At 34.1% G+C, this 19788-nt stretch overlaps 1 protein-coding gene across 5 annotated transcripts in view; it reads left to right on the top strand.

The window, feature by feature from the left end:
- LOC118187367 (uncharacterized) overlaps positions 1–19788 on the top strand; it is a 781272-nt gene that overhangs the window by 745811 nt on the left and 15673 nt on the right. For 4 of the 5 annotated variants that reach the window (XM_085810184.1, XM_085810185.1, XM_085810183.1 and 1 more), the window contains 4 exons: positions 1708–1879; positions 6051–6156; positions 8096–8329; positions 10062–10229. In XM_085810184.1, the coding sequence (XP_085666310.1) occupies positions 1708–1879; positions 6051–6156; positions 8096–8329; positions 10062–10229 (680 nt within the window). The remainder of the gene's footprint in view (positions 1–1707; positions 1880–6050; positions 6157–8095; positions 8330–10061; positions 10230–19788) is intronic. The other variant, XM_085810186.1, reaches the window with a different exon arrangement.

The following is a 19788-nucleotide window of genomic DNA, read 5'->3' as shown; positions in this document are numbered from 1 at the left end:
ATCATTAAAATTTTAGTATATTAAACAAAGAAAATGTGCTATAATCCGTCCTGAATATACCCATTGAGCAAACTTAATCACTTCTAAGCAGCGAGCATAAAATTATTATTTCATTCGTTGTTATAAATTTTGGCTGAATATTTACAATTAGCTTGGTTATGCCATTTGTTGCATTAAAATATAATTTTATCTCTAAAGATACTAGCTTAAAAATGTAGTTCTCGATTGTAGACAGTTAAGTAAATCTGAATAGAGCGCGTGTGCGTCAAGTTGGAGTTCTATCTATTATACTATTTGTTATAAGCTAAGGTTTTAAAAACTGTGTAGCACGTTTTGATGAACTGAAAACAACAAATTAATATTCTATTTTCTTTACTTTTACTGACATAACGCAACATTTTTCATATGCAGTACATTTTTAATCGGTTTCTAGTCAAAAAATTATTTGCCATGTTAGCAAATCTCTCCCTTTCTTACTAAAAATAATTTTCTGGTGTTCTAGATTAAATTATGTGAATATTTATTGCCTCCGGTTACTACAACCTAAATGTAAATGTGAATTTTCCTGCATTTATATAACTTGCGTAGCATTTCAAATTATTTATCAACGCCTTTATGTCATTAACATGTATTAATTTTAACAAAATTATCGATTATGAAGTTATAAATATATTTGTTGAAAATGTGCTTCTAAAATATTTAAATGTTTGCATAAATTCTAAATATTTTATATGACTGTGATATGTTTGAAATTTATTTAAATTTTAGTAGTAAGGGGGGGTTTCTCGAAGCAAGAACTATGAAAAATAGTTCCAACTGTCCATTACCCGGATTCGAACTAAAAATCTTTCAAACTTTGTTAATTACTTTTTATTTATTCCGTACTCCGCTGTTAGGCACTAAGTATCTTTCGCAATGCTAACCATCCCCGCTTTTTCTTTGTAATTTGTTACGTGCTTCGCCCATTAGATACTGAAAAGGAGGCCTCGTGGAAGACTTTTAAACGGGAACTGGCTCACAGCTATTTCGTTCGCCAGGACTCGAATCCGTGACCGAAGTACCAGCGGCTTTCACTGTTCGGCCGCTGGTGAGCCGTTGCTAATCACTTACGCCCCGAAGCTTGCCCAGAGGAATGCAATAATTGCTTACGTTGTCTTGCACTTTGAAAGGGCGACTGCGAGGAAGCAACGAGATTAGTCGAACGAATCAATGTGGTAATGAATTATCGTCCACCGCCGACGCCACTATAGAAGTTATTGAACACTTCGAACCAAGAAGCATGGGGAGGGGGGCGGACATTATCGTTGGTGGGATTCGAATCCCGGCTCTTCCACTCTCTTATCTTGGCGTACTAATCCCTCACACCATGACAGCAGGCATGGGGGAGGCATATTCCTTTCAATTCAATTATGTATTGAGCTTGTTTTAATGTAAAGTGATACTCCGGTATTCCTTTCTCCATAAATTTTAAGAATTTTCGCATTCTCTTGTACGCATTGTGGTACAAGGATCTGTAGTTTGAATCTTTTACAGGGCAAATTCATTTTTCCCATTTTCTTATTTCAAAGAAGCCTGATATACTCTGCAGGCTTAGTTGAGTGTACATTTGATTCGCAGTTAAACGAGTTACGATACAGCATTGAAAATCACGTGCTCTAACTTGCTGTGTTAAATTTTAATGCTGTGTACCTTATGTTTTCTTTATAGTGCTAGTTGCAGCCCAAGTCCTCAGTCTGTGGGAAAAGCTGAAGGCGGTCACTCTTCTGGACACACATCATCATCATCCGCTTCCCCTATCTTAACGTCATCACACAGTGTACTTTCACTAGCATCGACCAGCGCTACATCAGGATTGCTTCATGGAGCTCCTTCATATCCTGTAAGCTTTTCATTATTTTTTGATAACTTTACTACAGAAATATAATACGTGCCTTTTTGCTGTGATATAACTGATGAATCACAAGCATTTTTCAATTGAATTTTAATATGAATTTTTCATTACACCGCAAAGTGTTGTATGTACTCTGAAACGGGGTACCAGATTTCTTGATTCAGCTGCATGGTCGATTGCTTTGCTAACTTGCTTTTTAAAAAGCTTAAGTTCTTCTTCTTTTTTTTTTTTTTTTTTTTTTTTTCTTTAGCCCAAAAGGAGGTATTAGTCTCGAAATGGGATTTTGTGTCGTTTGGTTAGAAACGTATCACTTTTCAGATTGTTGCCACCAAATATTATCGCCCTGTATTATTTTTAAAGAAATTAAATAACGAAAAATCTGCATGTATATATGTTCCTCGCATTGTGAGAAAACAATTACCTAGAGCCATCACATTTTGAATTAAGTTATCCTCCACCCGAAAGGTGCATCTGGAAGTCCGAATTTTGAGTTTCGAATTTGTTTTATTATTTATTTCATTTTTTGTAAAACTTTAATGAATTTTTTGACTAACAAACTCAACGATTTGAAAGCGAGCAGTGGCAACACTCTTCGTACTAAAACATTTTTACAATTGTTGACAATTTGGAAAAATGTAAGATATTTATCATTCAGTTTTACCCAACAAACTCGACTTTCTTAAAGCAATGCGTTTTCACAGCCTGAAAAAAGAAAAAGAAAAAAAAAAAAGAAAAGAAAAAAAAAAAAAAAAAAAATGCTTTTATCTTCCAAATGTCAGTGCGTTGTGATTCAGTAAAGCCTAACCATACTTTCACATTTAATTTGGAGTAATAAACTAAGCGATTTAAAAGCAGTAAGCACAGTTCTTGAAAATATTTTTTTCATCTTTTTAATGGGATTGATTTAAATAAACATGCATTAAAATCATGAGGTGACTAATTAGAAATATTCAGTATTTTTACGAAATTACACTAGCTAGACTCATTAAAATCATTACATACTTTTTCTTTTTCTATGATATAGGCCTAGTTTCTAAGTAGCGGATATAAAAATATGTATGACAACTTCTAACACTCTATCGGGAATCTTAAATGATATGCTGTTTTTGAATATTTTGTGATTTTTGGTGTTTAATTTAATATTATGTGGCGTGAGTGCGAAGAGGTAAATTTAGGTTTTTCAAAATTGATAGCGGAAGCAAGAGGATTTTTGTTGCATTTTAATTTTGAAGATATATTCATGCTGCCCTCTATTGACGAAAAAGAAAACTATATATTTTAAATTTAAATCGTACTCTTAAGAAAATACCCATCCAGCGTCGGTGAGACTTCCACTGGCAGGATTCCAAAAAACAAAACCAGAAAGTACAAACAATCCAACATTCGCAAAAACAAAAACATATACAGGCCGGTTAGGCATCTTTAAAAATTTAAAAAAAAAAAAAAATTATAGCATCAAAATCATTAACGAGCAAAAAAAAGCTTAAAAGTCCAAAATTAATATTCAGTTTAAGCGAATCGAGTCCAAATCACTTCTGTACAAAACAGAATCAGTCCAATATATACGAAAATAATAAATGAAAATTTGATCCAGAAAGCATTAAATAATAATAATAAAAAGAGGAGTTAGTTCTTAAAAATCTGTAACTTTAGAGCAATTTTGAAGTGAAACCACATTACAGCAAACCAAACTTTTATAAATTTGGGGAGGGGGGGGAGATTTGCAAAATTTAAGTTAGAATTTTGATTTACGTATTTTTTATCTTATATAACTTTTTCTTTTTTATCTTAGATATATAGAGCACTTTAACTCTTAATTTTCATTTAGGTATTCACCCTTTCTATTCTAAAACTAGTAATTACTTTTAATAAAACCTCTCTTAATCTGCGTCATTTCCAAATTAATACTGTTCCCATGTGACTTATATATATAATGCTGGTGACTTAAATGGTTTTTCAGAATGGAACTTAACCAGCCCGAGAATAATTTCAGTGAGTTATTAATTATCCATTAAAAGTTATTACTGTACTTCAAAAACATTTTGCAGCTCGCCACAAATTGTAACTAGTGATGAAATACGTCGCATTCCTTAGGAACTACTGTATACTAGCTAGCAGAGGTCGATGCCCATGCTGTGTGTTCGTTTATTTAATTCTGCCTGAGCAAGCACTTCGTTCAAAATTTTGCATGCTTTATATTTCCCTTACTCTGTCCGATTCAGCTAAAATTGCTGTCGCCACGAAGCATTTATCAGACTGTAAAATTTATAAACAACCACCTGTTCTGAAACAAGGTTACTACGATTAGTTTTGTTTAAATCCTAATGGCTGATTCCATAACTTATTGAGTGCTTATTGAGGGAATAATTTATTTCTTTTCCTTCTTATATAACATAATAGCATCATCATGATTTACGTCCATTTTGCTTCCTGCTATTATTTAAATTTTTAGTCTTTGTTTTTAAAAGTATACATTTGTAAAAACCCTCGTTGCTAACTTATGTATATACACTTTCTCTTTTTGTGTGTATGTGTGTGTGCGCGCTGCATTTAGGAAGTATTAACAAATTGAAAGTAAATAGTTTAATGATGTTAGCTTTCGCTCACAGGGGAAAAAAAAAAAAATTATCTGAAAATTAATTATCACTTTTATTAAGTTAAAAAAGTCTCTAATGCGAATTTAATATTTTTATGCATTTGAAACTTTGTTCCAGTCATGACTACTTGTTCTTTTGCTCTGAATGCATGTACTTTTTTTTGGGGGGGGAGGGGAGGTGCAGCTCGACATTATATAGTATTTGATGGTCTTAAATTGTACAACAAAACGCTGCATCTCACTGACTTAACAGCAGCCTCACACTCAAATTACGTACCGCTTGATTTCAAGTTCATTAAGCCCTTTATTTTAAGACTTCCTATTCCTTTTTCGGTAAGATTTAGTTGCAGAAGTTTTAGCCTCGTTGTCATTGCATAGTAGCCTTATCGAGCTGTCGTAAATTTTCCCTCGAATAGAACCTTACACGCTAACCAGTGCTGCCATCTATTGACGAAACTCAACACCATCTTAACATTTTATCTGTGAAAGTTTAATTTCTCATTTCGTTTAAGTAACTGCTAGCTTCTCCAGTGCTAAATTTAAAAGGGGGGGGGAATTAAAATATATATGCAGTAATCATTCGAGAAAGGGGGATAACATGAGCAATGCTGCTTTCTTGAAACATATAACATTATTTTGTGTAGTTTTATAATATAAATGAACATTTAATTATTAATTTAGTAACTGTACATCAAATAATTTAATATTTCCGTATAAAATGCTAATTAATATAAATGTACTAATTTCTGTAATTTTTGTCTTTTTTTTTTTTTCCTTCAAAAAACTGTCATGTTTTTCTTTATTATCCTGAAATCTTTTTGGATTTACCTTAGTACACGTGTACTTTAATTACACCTAAAGGTTTTGGAATATAAAAACATTGTTTTATTTGAGTTAAAATAATACGCTGAATAACGATAATGGAAAGTAGTAAGGTAACAAGATTATTCTGATTATATAATTACGCTTAATAATACGCTGATTTCTTATTGTCTTAGAAAGCCGAAGTAGCGTATTTTAAAAATTTCTAAGGAAGAGATATTATTAATAAATTCTTTGTGAGTTAAATTACGCAAATCAAGGTACCATGTTTCTTCGAATCTAAGTCAGACATTTTCTTCCCCTTACCATGGTAGACAGCAAGATACGCTTACTAAATTACTAATTATTTCACAATTATTACTAAATTATCCATTATTTCGAAATAATAGTTTTTTTAAGTCGTGTACTTTAAGTAGAACTCTATTGTAGTTATAAACCAAAGTCGATTACTAAAAAAAAAGTATTCTCCTAGGGTGTATTTTTGGATTCGATTTTATTCATATTGTGTATTTTCTTAGAATCGGAAAATACGCTGTTTCTTAACGTAGAAAAACGGAGTTTAGCACTTTTTAAACGATTTTGCCGTTTATTATTAAATGAATGCGTTGTCTTTAATGACTAGGCATTTAATAGAACTTAAAACTTATTATCACTTTCTTCTCCTGAATTATGCCATCATTTGATAGTTTCCTTCGAATTATATTCTTGCACGACATTATATTGGTACTTTGTTCTTTTCAGATGGCACCATCTTTTCTAACAAATCCTTATGGAGTACTGCCACCACATTTACGAGGTGCTGGCCACCTTGGGAGTTTGGTAGCCCATCCTGCTGCATTATCTGTGGGTAAGGCATATTTGTGACTCTTTCATCACAACGTGTAGAAAAAATTTTAGTATTCTAATGTTTTCAGAGAAAACGGAAATGTAACGCAAATAAAAGCTCAGCTATAGTAATGAAATTTTTAAATGTAAAATACAGATGTCTTATTTAACGCGTTGCATACGCTTAAAACAAAGAAAAAAAAGTTTTAATAGTTTTTGCTGCCTTTTATCTTTATTGTCTTTATGATTTTTAATTTCAATTTTAAACAAAGCTCGAATGATACTTAATTATTAGTGACTTTGGCATTAGAATATTAGAATTGGACATTAGAATTTTTAACGTTATTTCAATTATAAGCAGAGGCTTAAAAGTGGAGCTATGTCATATAAACTGGAAAAATATTTTATGCTTGTAATTTCAAATCTATAACGGCTGCAACATTCTGCTTGATATGAGATTTCAATTATGCGAGGCAGCATCAGTTCAAATCTCACAAGTAACAAAAATTCAGGATCTCAGGTAATAGAGAAAATGGCTGTAAAAATTATATCGATTTATGTCCTAGAAATTGATATAATGATTTCTATAAAAAATTGTTCTTTTGTGCTGATGTTTCTGCATTGAAGCTCTACATTCACAAAAAAGTGAAGAGCTAAAGCTGTAGTGAAAGTTGTTAATTTAACTTTGAAATTGGGCATTAATTCTCCTATTCGAGATCAGTAAGCGATTTAATTGTTAATTTCCCATTGCTCAGATAATGTAGTTCCCGAAGTGTTTCCACGCAACGTTTTAGGACAAGAAGGATAGCTTATAGGGGCGCCTTGAAATGTCCCACTTCTTTTGTGGAAACGATACTTAGTCCACATGAGTTTAGATTCGGGTCTTCGATAAGGTAAATGCTGTGATAGGAAGAACATTTTTTAACAGACATTGTAAAAACCGCTGTTTTTGAAGAGCACCTACCTGTCTCCTTAACAAGTGATATTAAAATTTCTTTTAAGGAAATAACGTCGAAAAGTTCACGAAAATTTGAGGGCTTTTTATTTGAGTTAAAAAAATACGCTGAATACGCCAAAGCTGCCACAGAGTATACTTACGTATTGAACAGTCTTGCGGCAGTTCATCGATTGACAGTACATTCAAGATAAAATATGATAGCAGGGAAATTAATTCATTTTAGGATATTAAAATATTAATAGTTCGTGCGCAACTTCGTGTTCGTCCAAAGCTAGATTCTCAGCAGTCTCTGCGAAAAAAAGCAAGTATTGAAAAAAAAAAATCCATGAGGAACATTAAATGTGGTGGTTGTGACTCAATTTATTTCAAGGTTTCAAAATTATACTGTTAATTTAAAAGTAACTCATCCGTGCCATTAAATACGATTCATTTATTCGGCGATATTATTGTTTAAAACAGGGGATCTCACCGGTGGTACGCAAAAGAAAAATAGGTGGTACGCAAAGGAGCAAGATATTTTTAACTATTACATTCAAAAATTAAAACTGCAACATCCTGATTGAGTTTTTTCTTTAACACTCGTAAATTGAGTTTTTTCTCTAACACTCGTAAATTTATGCGATCTGAGCTTAAAAGTTGATTACCGCTGGTTTAAAATATGCATTTATTTAATAAATTTTGTATAAATTATTTCTTAGCTTGAAATACGCGTTTAATTAATTTTTTAATTTAACAAAAATAAACGCGCCGCGTACTGAAAATCTTTATGATCAAATGGCTTGATATATACTTTATAGTGCCTTTGCTCGTAGATTTTGGGAGATCTCTACATATAATAAAAGAAATCATGTATAAAATGATTGTTTATAATCTAATTTTAAAAGTATTAGTTTGTGTTGCATCCAAATAAAAGAAATCATGTATAAAATGTTTGTTTATAATCTAATTTTAAAAGTATTAGTTTTTGTTGCATCCAAATATTTAAAGTGAATTATATCATTAGGGACCTTGATGTCTGCTGGCATGAACGTCAAGGATAGTCTCCATGGTCCTCTAGGTCATGGGCCTCCAACTGGTTTATCGGTGGACAAACAGTTTCCCCTCCACATGTATCTTCCGCAAGCAGCGGCAGGAAGTAATCTCTCCAGCCATCCACCAGTCCCAAACAGAAAGGACAGCAGCGACTCGGCGCTTAGTGATACAGACAAGAAAGGTGAAACCATCATCACCTGTCAGAGTACGTGATGAAACGTCTCTAACTCGTCATAGCATCACTAATCAGTGGCGATATAGCAATTACAATTCCCTTATTAAAAAACCAAAATCTGTAGGTCTAACTGGTTGCAAATGCGTACTTAAATGAAAAATATGAACAATTGCAAAGAATTTAAGAAAAAATACGTGAAATATGCCTTATAGCTCCTTTTAAAAAATTTTTAATGCTTATAACCTCCCTAACAGCTGATTTAATGAAGTAGTCGCATTCTAAATTCTGGAATTTATTGATACTTAAACAAATGAATCGAAAAGATTTATTTTAGGGATACATCATCTAATGACTCTGACTTCTACTTATTGCAAAATTTATTGTAATTTAATAGTTTTGTGTGTGTGCTTTGCATGAAATTTGATATTCGTTATTTTAAAGCTTAATAACTGGTTGGTTGAGCAGCTTGTTCGGGTGAATTTTTTGTTCTATAGCTTATGTGTACGCTAGTACGGACCAGTGCATGGAAAGTTCTTCTCCGAAGCATCCTTTCATTAACGAACAACCGCTGTGTATCTTTCTCATTTATCTTGATTTTAAATCAAAGAATTTCTTGAATTGTGTCATCTTTCTCACCTCTCAGTGATGAGGACTTTACACTAATTAAAAAATCAGTTGTTTTCCCATCAATATTTCAGCTGTTCATCTTCAGCATTTCTTTTACAATTAGCAGTTTCATCTGGTGCTACATTTCAGTGCAGTCCATCACAGCTGGAGAAGATCTCATCTTGGTCAAACTACGTTACCTTGTTGCTTCAGAGAAACCGACCGAATAATTTCCCTTCACAATCCATTAAACATTTGAAGGTGTCAAATATAACCAATGAAATTCTAATAACTTGAAGCTGTCAAATATTACCAGTCAAACTTAGTAGCTAGTCAGTGCAATGAATCTTTGAATGCTGAAGACACCGAGTGGAATTGAAAATTTTGCTTAACTGGTGTTGTATAAATTAGAAGCATTACCGTTTAAATGTTCCGTAATGATAGAATTTTGATTTATTAGATGCGTTTTTCAAATCTCGTTTCTTCATTTTCACATTATAATATGAATGTGATTATTACGTTTAGATTATAGACTGTTATTTGTGAGAAGTGAAATTGTGAAGAATCAACTGAGATTTGATGCAGCTTCTGACATTTTTTAGCTCTCTCAGATTTCTTATAATTCTGGACAAGCGTTTATTAACCAGTGTTCTAGGGAAGCCTAATACACCGCAAGAAATCTGCTAGGGGTTCCGCTAGAGCTATTCTGAATAGTCTAACTGTATACTATTCTTGGAGCCACAGCTCCTGGTAACTTTTTGGCGAGCTAACTACTATTTCTCTTCTCATTTCCTTTATTTTGCAGCATATTGAGCAAAAGATTTTGGCCAAAATTGGTCTTATTAGTATTATACTTACAACCTAGCTTATAAAATTATATATATAATTGTTATATCGGGGTTTCTTGAGACACGGTTATTCTTCAAGGCTTCCCCAAGAATAAAGAAGTTAAAAAGTGCTGCTCTTGATATATTAGCGTAAATTTAAAAAAAAAAAAATTTTTTTTTGAAGAAAACACTGGCATAAAAGTATGTTCCAGAATAGCTGAAATATGTGTGTGATGTAATTGTTAAGAATATCTATGCATGAATTTTAGAATAATCATACATCGGTTGCGATTGTAATCTTAAAAACTGGCCTTATTTTCTTTTATTAGGTAAGCTTCTTGGTGCCAAAATTATTCGTCAGGCTAAGAAAGAAGGCGACGGGAAACCTCATATCAAGAGGCCCATGAACGCATTCATGGTCTGGGCTAAAGATGAGCGCAGAAAAATACTTAAAGCCTGTCCTGACATGCATAACTCCAATATTTCGAAAATCTTAGGTAAGTCTTTACACAATGGTTGTATGTGTATACGTTACGGTGAAAGACCGAAATCTGGAGAATGTCGACTCTCACCGGTGAATGTCAACATTCACATAGTCTCTTGGGTGTATGTCCGAAATATTTTCCAAATACTCTTATTTCTGACTTACATCGGTCAATGTCGACATTCACCATGTACTAATGGTGAATGTTGAACATATAACAATATTATATTTTCTTCTCCGTAATTCAGTCGCGAATAAACGCACTTGAAACTTGAAATAAGAACTTAAGAATATGAGAACTTAAAACACACAATACATTCAAAATGAGAAAGGAAAATAATAGAAGTTAAAAACTTACTTAATTATACAGTACGTTCTAAATGAGAAAATAAAATAACAGTAATAAAAAACTTACTAAATTATGTGATTCAAATCTTATTTATTGCAACAACTTAAACTATTATGGCACTTTATGACCTCTCTTTCCGACTTTCACCAGAGCATATCTGTGATTGTCGACAAACACCGGTGAGGGTCCGAATATACAAGAATGTAGTGAAATATTCGGTCTTTCACCGACGTATTTGGTGAATGTTGATATTCTCCGGTGAAAGTCGACATTCTCCAATTTCGGTCTTTCACGGTAACATATATATATATATGCAAGATAAAAAAAAATTTAAATGAAAATTATAATTTAAATTAGCATTATTCCTTAGTTCCCCCTCTCTATTCTAAAAATCCTAATAACGTTTCTGATGTGCGTCACTCTAAGATCAATTTATCTTGCATAGCTTGAGTAAAGCTGATGACGTAGCTAGTTCAGAACTTGAACTCTAAATTTTGAGAACTGAAACCTTTCTAACCTAAACCAAAACCTTCTCTTGGTGAGCCTCCATACTGGATAACTGCGCACTTTCGCTTCAACTCTTTTCTCGTAAAGATGCTGCTTCCTTCGATTAAAATATTATTTGTATAAAATTGTGGGGGTGCCTAGTGTACCCACAATAATGATGTGAAATGAAAAAGAGTATGTGTCCTCAGAATTAATTATCCAGGAATAAAATTATGTGTGGAATTTAGGGCTACGTCCATCTTTGAGTGTCATCTTTCTAACTACGCCGCAAAGTCTCTGCAAGTTATAACGCAGAGAACCATCCATTGCTTTCTCCAAGTCATCTTATGTATATATTATAGAATTAGATCTTACTCATCTGCAGAGATTTTACCAAAATTTTTGGCACAAATCAGTTTCTGTCAAAATACTTCTGTGTATTTACATAAATTTATATAAGAAAATTAATTTAGCCATTCAATAAATTATAATTAAGCAAAAATGCAGCACTAATTAAATGGTAATAATTGTTATAAGATCCTTTAAAAGTCTGTATATTTTTTTAAAACAATAAACACTTTTAAAACGCAAATGAATAAGAATGGAACAAGAAATATCGGAAAAGTTCTAATAATTTAAATACTAAACAAATAAAGAATGCAATGCAATGCAAACAGCAATATGATAAGTGGAATATAGAGATGTTAAAATATTCTGATATATATTAAATGATGGTTTTTGGAACACACATCATTTTTATCATTTATTGTTAGAGAAGAATATATATATGTAATATATAATATTGGAATATATATATATTTTCAGGCTTTAAGTCCCATATATATAATATTGGAAGTTGTATGGGACACACATCATCTTTATCGTTTATTGTTAAAGAAGAATATATTTGTGAGGTTTAATGCCATGCCAACGAATCTTTCGTTGAAGGAATTGATTCAGAATAGCTTTTTGAAGTATAGGTTAAAAGCTGCAAGAGTCCTTTTTATTGTGTTACCGGATCTAATTTCAATTTGAATTGAGATTCGATTGTGTTTAGCAACCGCGGTATATATCCATTATGAAATCAACAAAGCAACAACCTTGTGTTTGGCGTAGATTTAGTCAAGAACTCAATGGATTTCGAGGGAAAACAGGTACATGTCCCTCTTTACCATGAGAAAAGATATCAGCAAGACTGTCTATGCAAGAGATCTTTGGTCCTGATGAAGAGGGACCTGTACCTGTTGGCCCTCGAAATCGATTGGGTTCTTGACTAAATCTACGCCAAACACAAGGTTTTTGCTTTGCTAATTTTGTTTCACTTTGGCACGTTTCACTTCTATTTTGATATGATATATTCATTATATTAAGGAATTGTAAATGTAATGCGTATGGCTCATATTCCTCCAAATTAAAATTGTTTATATGAGTTTGAATATTTTTGAATTGTCATTAAAGTGAGGAACGTGTTTTTTAAAATTCGGAGGGGACGCATTTTGTCAGCAGAAATTTTCCATTCGAAAGCTATCTCTTTCAGTAATGAAATTTTTTTATTTAAATCACAACAAAATCCTTCAAAGAATGCTTGAGATTGACTTCTCTAAACGTGGTATCAGTCAAGAATATCTTTTATTTACCATTTTCAATAATTCTTATAATTCATGCTAGCTTCATTGCAGATATATAATAAAATCTCTACACTGCAGGACTTAAAACCTCTACAATGAGGAGAGATGAAGAAAATGATCTTCTGTTGCCTTACCTAATTATTAGGAATTTTCATTCTAAAATCCACTAATCTGCAAGATTAGCAGTTAATGCATCATCGGTTATTAAAAGATCATAGAATGCATTGCGTTGAAGCAAATATAATTGTGGCGAATTATTATCGTGTTTGATGGTAGCGTGTGATGAATATTATGTGCCTGCTCATTCAAAATTTTCCGCACATTTTGGGATTCTTATACACATTCCTTGTTTGTTGCTTGCCTGCTGAGGCTTAGAATAGCAAAGACTTGGGATCAACACAAGAGCCTTCGGATTTACGTTGTAGAGATCATTAGACATTTTATACTAGGAAGCATGAATAATCAACCGTGACTTTGCTGCCTTTCAAACTACGAATATTCCACATGTTGCTTGAATGTGCTAACCACTTACACTACGACAACACGTATGGGCAGAGGGCCAACATACAGTCGGGTAGAGACATTAGACCCAGTCAATTAAATTCAGGTGGTTATGAGTTTTTCTCCTCTTGTCCACCGCATATTAGCACGTACGCCACTGCAGAGACCGTTACAACATTGCATTTTCTGATTTCATAAGCTAACCATGTACTTTACGAAAGAACTCACGGGGGAATGCGATAATGCCTTATAACAGCAATGTCTGAACATCGAGAAATCCCAGATCGGAGACATCGTTAGCCATGTCTGTGGTAAAGCGCATTGCTTGTGTTTACAAGATATGCAAATCATTTTAATGTTTCTTATACCATAGTATTTGCGCTATCAGAATTGTGAGATGAGATGCATGCCGAGCGTAAACATAATGTTAGGGATACTTCTTGGCAGTATGCTTAGCATTTTCCACCCGTCCACATTCTGGCGACAGGCAAAACTTGCAGATTGAAATTAATGAGTTGTGTAGCACCACCTCCTCCATTTGACAGTCCCAGACATTCGGATACTGGAGACCGTGTCCTTAATATTGTATATCTTTGTCATTTCCGAGCCTGAGTACGAAAAACGTTAGGGACTTTAGCGATTTAAAACCTCAGCATATGGTGTAGACTTTGAACGAGCATCGTATTCATCGATACCAGAAAAATATTATTAAATGTGATAAAAATTCTTCTGTGGCTATGTTTTTGTAGAGCAACGCATTATGTAATGGATTTATCCTTGAAGACACACAGTTAATAATTATCGCTTGTTAAAGCATTTTTGTATATTAAAGAGCATTTCTGTAGATTAAAAGCATTTTTTAATAGACATTTTGTACTTGCTTCCTTGCAGATAAGATGTGATAACTTCGCTAAATTTTTTTTAGCAAATACTATGATCTTAATTATTCGCTGGGACATGTCTGCGCTTTGTTTATATATTGTATAAAGTGTAAGCAAGTACTGAACTGTTGTATATGTTGCGAATGTTGACGGTATGGGTAGAGTTCAAATTTGAGCAAAGTTATACTTTTCTTATTCAATATCAAATTATTGCAAGAATAGTGTCAGTGATATTTATAGCTCACTTCTGAATTATTCCGAGATTTTTAGAGAATTCTGTCCTCGCATATTTTTTAATATAATCTCATCTTTTTAATCATGATATAGAATTGGATAAAGCCTTCCAAACGCTGTGAGGAATTAAAAGTATTCCACTGATATCTCCGGGTGGTGGTGTGATTAAACCGAAGATCAAAACAATGACGATCACGGGTTCTATTCTCGGCGCAGGTGCAGTTAAATATATATGACTACCTTTACGAAAAATCTTAAGGAATTCACAACTTCCACTTGAAATTATGTAACTGTGCATTTGTAATAAGCATCATAAAGAACCGTGTGTTTTACATCAACAGGACTTGAATGATAAAAACGTCGTATTTATTACGAATTTTTTTTAAGTTATTATTTTCATTAGGGGCACCGATGACTTAAAAGTACCGTTTATAGGAAACATTAAGCGGCTGTTTTGGGATGCTTATTATAAGTTTAAAACTGCGAATAAATACATTGGAATGATTTAAATCTATTTAGAGTTATAATTGTGTTTATAATATCACTTTGCTTGTCTTAAGTTTCGAAGTAGTAGTGTTACAGAAATAAAAAGGCTTTTATGTAACGAAATTTCTTGCTATTTGCTGTGTTGCTTAGTTTATTCGCAACAGAACTGTACACAATCGCACAGTTTAACATAGAACCAGAGCCAGCGCCAGAGGTGGTGCAACCGGTGAGGCCACATCGGGCAGCAGAATTTAGAGAACCACCGAGCTGCAAAGTTTAGAGATGGCAACATTTTTAGAATTTGTGGAGGCATCGGGTACCAGAATTTAGGATCCGCAGACTGCACCGGAGGGCAAAATGTGTAGCGCTGACCATGAGCAAAATTGCCACTCCTAAGTTCTTCGATGCTGCTACGCTAAGTCTCCTTTCAAGAATAAATGAAGTTTGAATTTACCGAAAATATGATTCTAAGATTAGAAGTAATTACACTCACAAGTATGTAGGTAGGCAGATAGGTAAATAAATGAATGGGAAACACAAAAGAAGAATACACAAAAGTCTCTTCTCGAAAATTTATCTTTATATAAAATTAAACTTTTTGTTCACTTGGAATATTCTTATTCTTGTTTGTAGAATTTATTTTTATTAACTAGTTATTTTATATTAATTAGCTTTTCTGTCTTTTTCCCGCCTGCTGGGCCAAGTTGCTTTTTGAATCTCTTTAGGGCAGTGTAATTGTGGCGTTGCGTTTTCTCGCCGTTAAGTTTTTGAGCCAACTTGCGCGTTTTTGTCTGTGTAACCTTTGGGCTAACATGCAGTTAACTTAGTTTAATATCAGCTCATTACTTTTGATTTACGCCATAAATGTTGGCTGCTTCTCTAAGCACAAGACGTGCCTTTAATTTAGTTTAGTATCAATTCATCACTTTTAATATACGCCATAAATGTTGGCTGGTTCTCTAAGCACAAGACGTGCCTTTAACTTAGTTTAGTATCAATTCATCACTTTTAATATACGCCATAAATGTTGGCTGGTCCTGCAAGCACAAGACGTGCCTCCTGTTAACTTTTATCTGATTTCAATAAAAGGGTCCTTTGCACCGTTTCCACGTTTCTGTCGCAATTTCCAAGACATAGCGATAAGTCGCTTACGCCTTAGGTAGATTTCCCGTAGTTTATGTCACCAAAAAGATTAAAAAACAATTTTTTTTAATGTTTCATGCCTACTTAAATTTCAGAATTCTTGCCCCATATTTGTTGTGTTGATTCAATGTCTGCTGTTAACCGTGGTCTGAAATCCTTAGAAATTAACGAAGTAATTTATACGGGCGAAATTAAAATGGGCCGTAGCAAGGTGAAATAGCAGCACCTCTAGAGCTGTTCTTTCTTCCCGTATCAGTCTGCCAATGGAGTGCTATTCACAGAAGTGTAATAATTTATTTTCTTATTATTTATTAATTAGTACATAATACTTGTAAAATAGAGGTTCAATATTTTCTCATGCCAGTATGATCATTTGAGAAATAAGCTAAACATTCCGGCTTTTGTTGTAAATGTACGTGAAAGAGAAAGAAAGAAATGTGCTGTAAATGCACAGTGTAGCCTATAATTAACTTTTTTCTTTAATAATTAAATTTTTTAGCTACTTTATTAGCCTTATTTAATGCTGGTAATGTTTTATTGTTTAATTAATCTATTAAACGCCTGAATTGATAACCTGAATTTCGTAGCACATTACCTGAGCTTCATTGTACTTGATATTACGCTCAATATTAATCTCAATTTCACATTACTGGAGCATATTACTCTAGGATACAGAGGCATTCGTGTGTTTTTAAAGTGCTGGTTGTAATTAGCTGTATTTTTAAATGAATGGCTATTGTAAACGCTCTGAAATACACTGCTGGCCATTAAAATTGCAACACCATGAAGGAAAGCAAATACAAAAAAGATAATGAATGTACGTAAACAGTATGACATGAAAACAAAATGATTAAATTCGTAAGCTGTTTGGTGTTTACAGGGGTGCGAAATTAGAAGAAACAGCTGCCACCCCTGGCAGCAAAAACGACCCTTATCCGGTTAGGCATGGAGCCGAACTGGGCTTGGATAACAGAAACGGGCAATTCATTCCATGCTGCTTCAAGCCTATGCCACACTTCATCAAACGTATTAGCTGGAGAGAGGTGGCAGACCAGTATCTCAGCAATCAATGACCAGATATTTTCAATGGGTGACAGATCTGGAGACCGTGCAGACCAGAGCAGCAACCGAACATCCTGTCTATCGAAAAAGGTCAGAACAACACGTGCAACATGTAGTCTTGCATTATCTTGTTGGAAGATGGCGTTTGGCAGGCCTCAAAGATAGGGCTTAACCACTAGACATAAGATGTCAGAAATGTTCCGATTTGCGTTCAAATGACCGTCGATCCGAACTAGAGATGTGCATGTCGTGTACCGAATGACTCCCCAAACCATCACACCAGACGCAGGGCCCCTTTGCCGATATCGAATGCAAGCAGGCGACGTGTGGTCACCTCGGAGACTCCAGACACGTATACGGCTATCTGAATACTGCACGCAAAATCGGAACTCGTTTGAAAAGACGACATTGTATCCAGCTTTGTCGTTCGGCGAGCCAGAGTCGCTGTCTCTCTCTATGCTGCATTGTCAAGGGAAGCCTAAGTAATGTTCGCTGTGCTGATAGTCCACGCTGCTGCAAACATCGACTCACCTTACGAGCTGATACTGGGCGTGCTGCAAACATGCCAATTTCCTGACTAATGGTCCGTGATGTGGTTGTACAATTTTGCAGGGCTGACCTTACAATATGTCTGTCCTCTCGGGTGTTATTCATGGCAGGGCGTTGAGATCCTGCATGCCGTTCAGTATGACCCTCAGCAACCCACCAATTCCATATTTGCATGACAGTGGTTGGATGTCGACTAGTGCGATGGGCGATATCACGGAACTATAACCCTTACTCTCGATAGGCAACGATCTTGACACTATCGAATTCCGACTCTTGCGGATAAGCATTTTTTCTTATTATTCGAGGCATAACACGATATTCTGAGCAAACTCCGACCGTACAAAGCGCTTTCCGGATGAGAAACCCACTACACAACGTTTCTTTTATGCAGTGCTTCAGATATCGTTTTTCCTTTCTGCATCGTCTAAATGCGCTGAAATACTAATCATTTGCGTATCTCAACCTCTTCTTCCTTTCGTGTGATTTTGAAGTTCCTCAGATCATTCCTTCCTGGTGTTGCAATTTTAATGACCAGCAGTGTAATAATATTTACAATTAGACAGCATGCCCATTCGGTCCATCAACATTTGGTGATGCCTTCTAAAAGCGATGAAATTGATATCACTTATTCCGTCTTAAACATACAAATTTCTCTTAACTCAGAGATTTTCCTAAGAGATTCGTTTGACATTTCCGTCACTTTCAATCGTAAAGATGTAAAATTTCAATCTCTGAAGTTTTTATATTGTATCATGGCTTAATTTAGAGGCTTAATTTGTAAAATTAGATGTCCCAAAGCCCTACGGAAAGAAGGAAAAAAGAATAAATAAAATAATTAATACAATAGTATATTAATTAGCAATTAAGATAATTAAATTAAAATTTTACAACATAATGAGAGATAACTTAAAATTTAATAGATTATTAAATTAATTGTAAATAGTTAAATAATAAAATAAAATGCTAGGCTTTGTCTTATTTCAGGCTCCGGCTTAAATTATAATTTCACTCAAAAACTAAGAAATAGCTCAATTGAGCTCCGGCTGAATTTAGTCTCTGAATATACAGCATAATGTACTGCTTCAAGAGACTACAGAAAGAAAGACTATTCTTTTTCCAACACACCAACGAAAAAATGTTTAAATGATTAAAACGTCACTATCAGAATAGAGAGAACGAACAGTTGCAAAGTATGGAGGACATTTCAAGGGAAGATGTAAAGGTTTGAAAACGAAGAGGAAAGTCCAACACTTTCTGACCACGATCTCCTGCTAAGATAATTTTAGCATCAAGCAGTACAAGTGACTATTTTCGTCACTCGTATTTGGTTACATTGTTCCAAAATGTTTTCAGAGACTCTTTTCCTAGGGAAGACTTTATAAATTCATTCACCTTTCTGGAGAATGAGCCTTTGACATGTGGGTGGGGCTTTTCTTTCTTTAGTCTCAATTTTCGTTCAAGGATTTGTTTTCCAGGGAAAAAGAGATATGCGCTGAGAAGTTAGAAATTTTTTTTTTCTAAAATAAAGTTTCGAGATCAAAAGAATTTTCTGCTGTAGTTGAGGTTCAGTTACACAAAAGAAATGCAGGAACTCTCTTATTTAGGGGCTCCGGTGCGCTCCGGCTAAGATTACGATTTATCCGAAAAATTAAGGGGCGCCTCCGTTGGGTTCGGGCACAATTTAAGCTCTGGTATCTGTGCATCGTTTTCTTAAAGATAACTTTATATGTATAGAGGAATAGTCATTATGTGAAATAAAGATGCTGACGATGATGCGTACTCCACTTCTGCTTAACTGTATTCTTTATAGTGTAAAACTTTGAACTGATCCAACGTTTTGGCTATGAAATGAAATTCGATTGACAAATTAATCAAAACTCTCCTCCCAAAAGAACCCAAAAGAATGATCAGAAGATAAAACTCCCGACTATCAGCACTAAAACGCGTATCATTATCTGAGTCATTTTTCATATGTGTGCTTCTGAAATGCAAATTATGTCATGACTTAATCCAAAGCATGGTATTTATTTTGTGCAGTGTACGTTTTCGCTCGAACTTCTGCAGTTCAATTTTGATTTCAATGGTTTATTGAATCAAGACGGTTTTTATATGACACCGAAGTATCATTTGGAAGAATCTCTAAGTTGGAGAGCTGATTGTCCTTTAGAAGCAGAGCCTACAATAATGGAAGTAGCTGAGTACATCAAGACAGGCAGTATGTACTTTCTGGAAACAGGTTCAAAGTTGTAACTA

Source organism: Stegodyphus dumicola, chromosome X2 (genome assembly GCF_044657685.1).
Source record: "Stegodyphus dumicola isolate Sdum_Otavi_A_Nest chromosome X2, ASM4465768v1".
In the NCBI taxonomy this organism is placed as follows: Eukaryota; Metazoa; Arthropoda; class Arachnida; order Araneae; family Eresidae; genus Stegodyphus; species Stegodyphus dumicola.
This window is presented reverse-complemented; position numbering and strand designations above follow the sequence as displayed.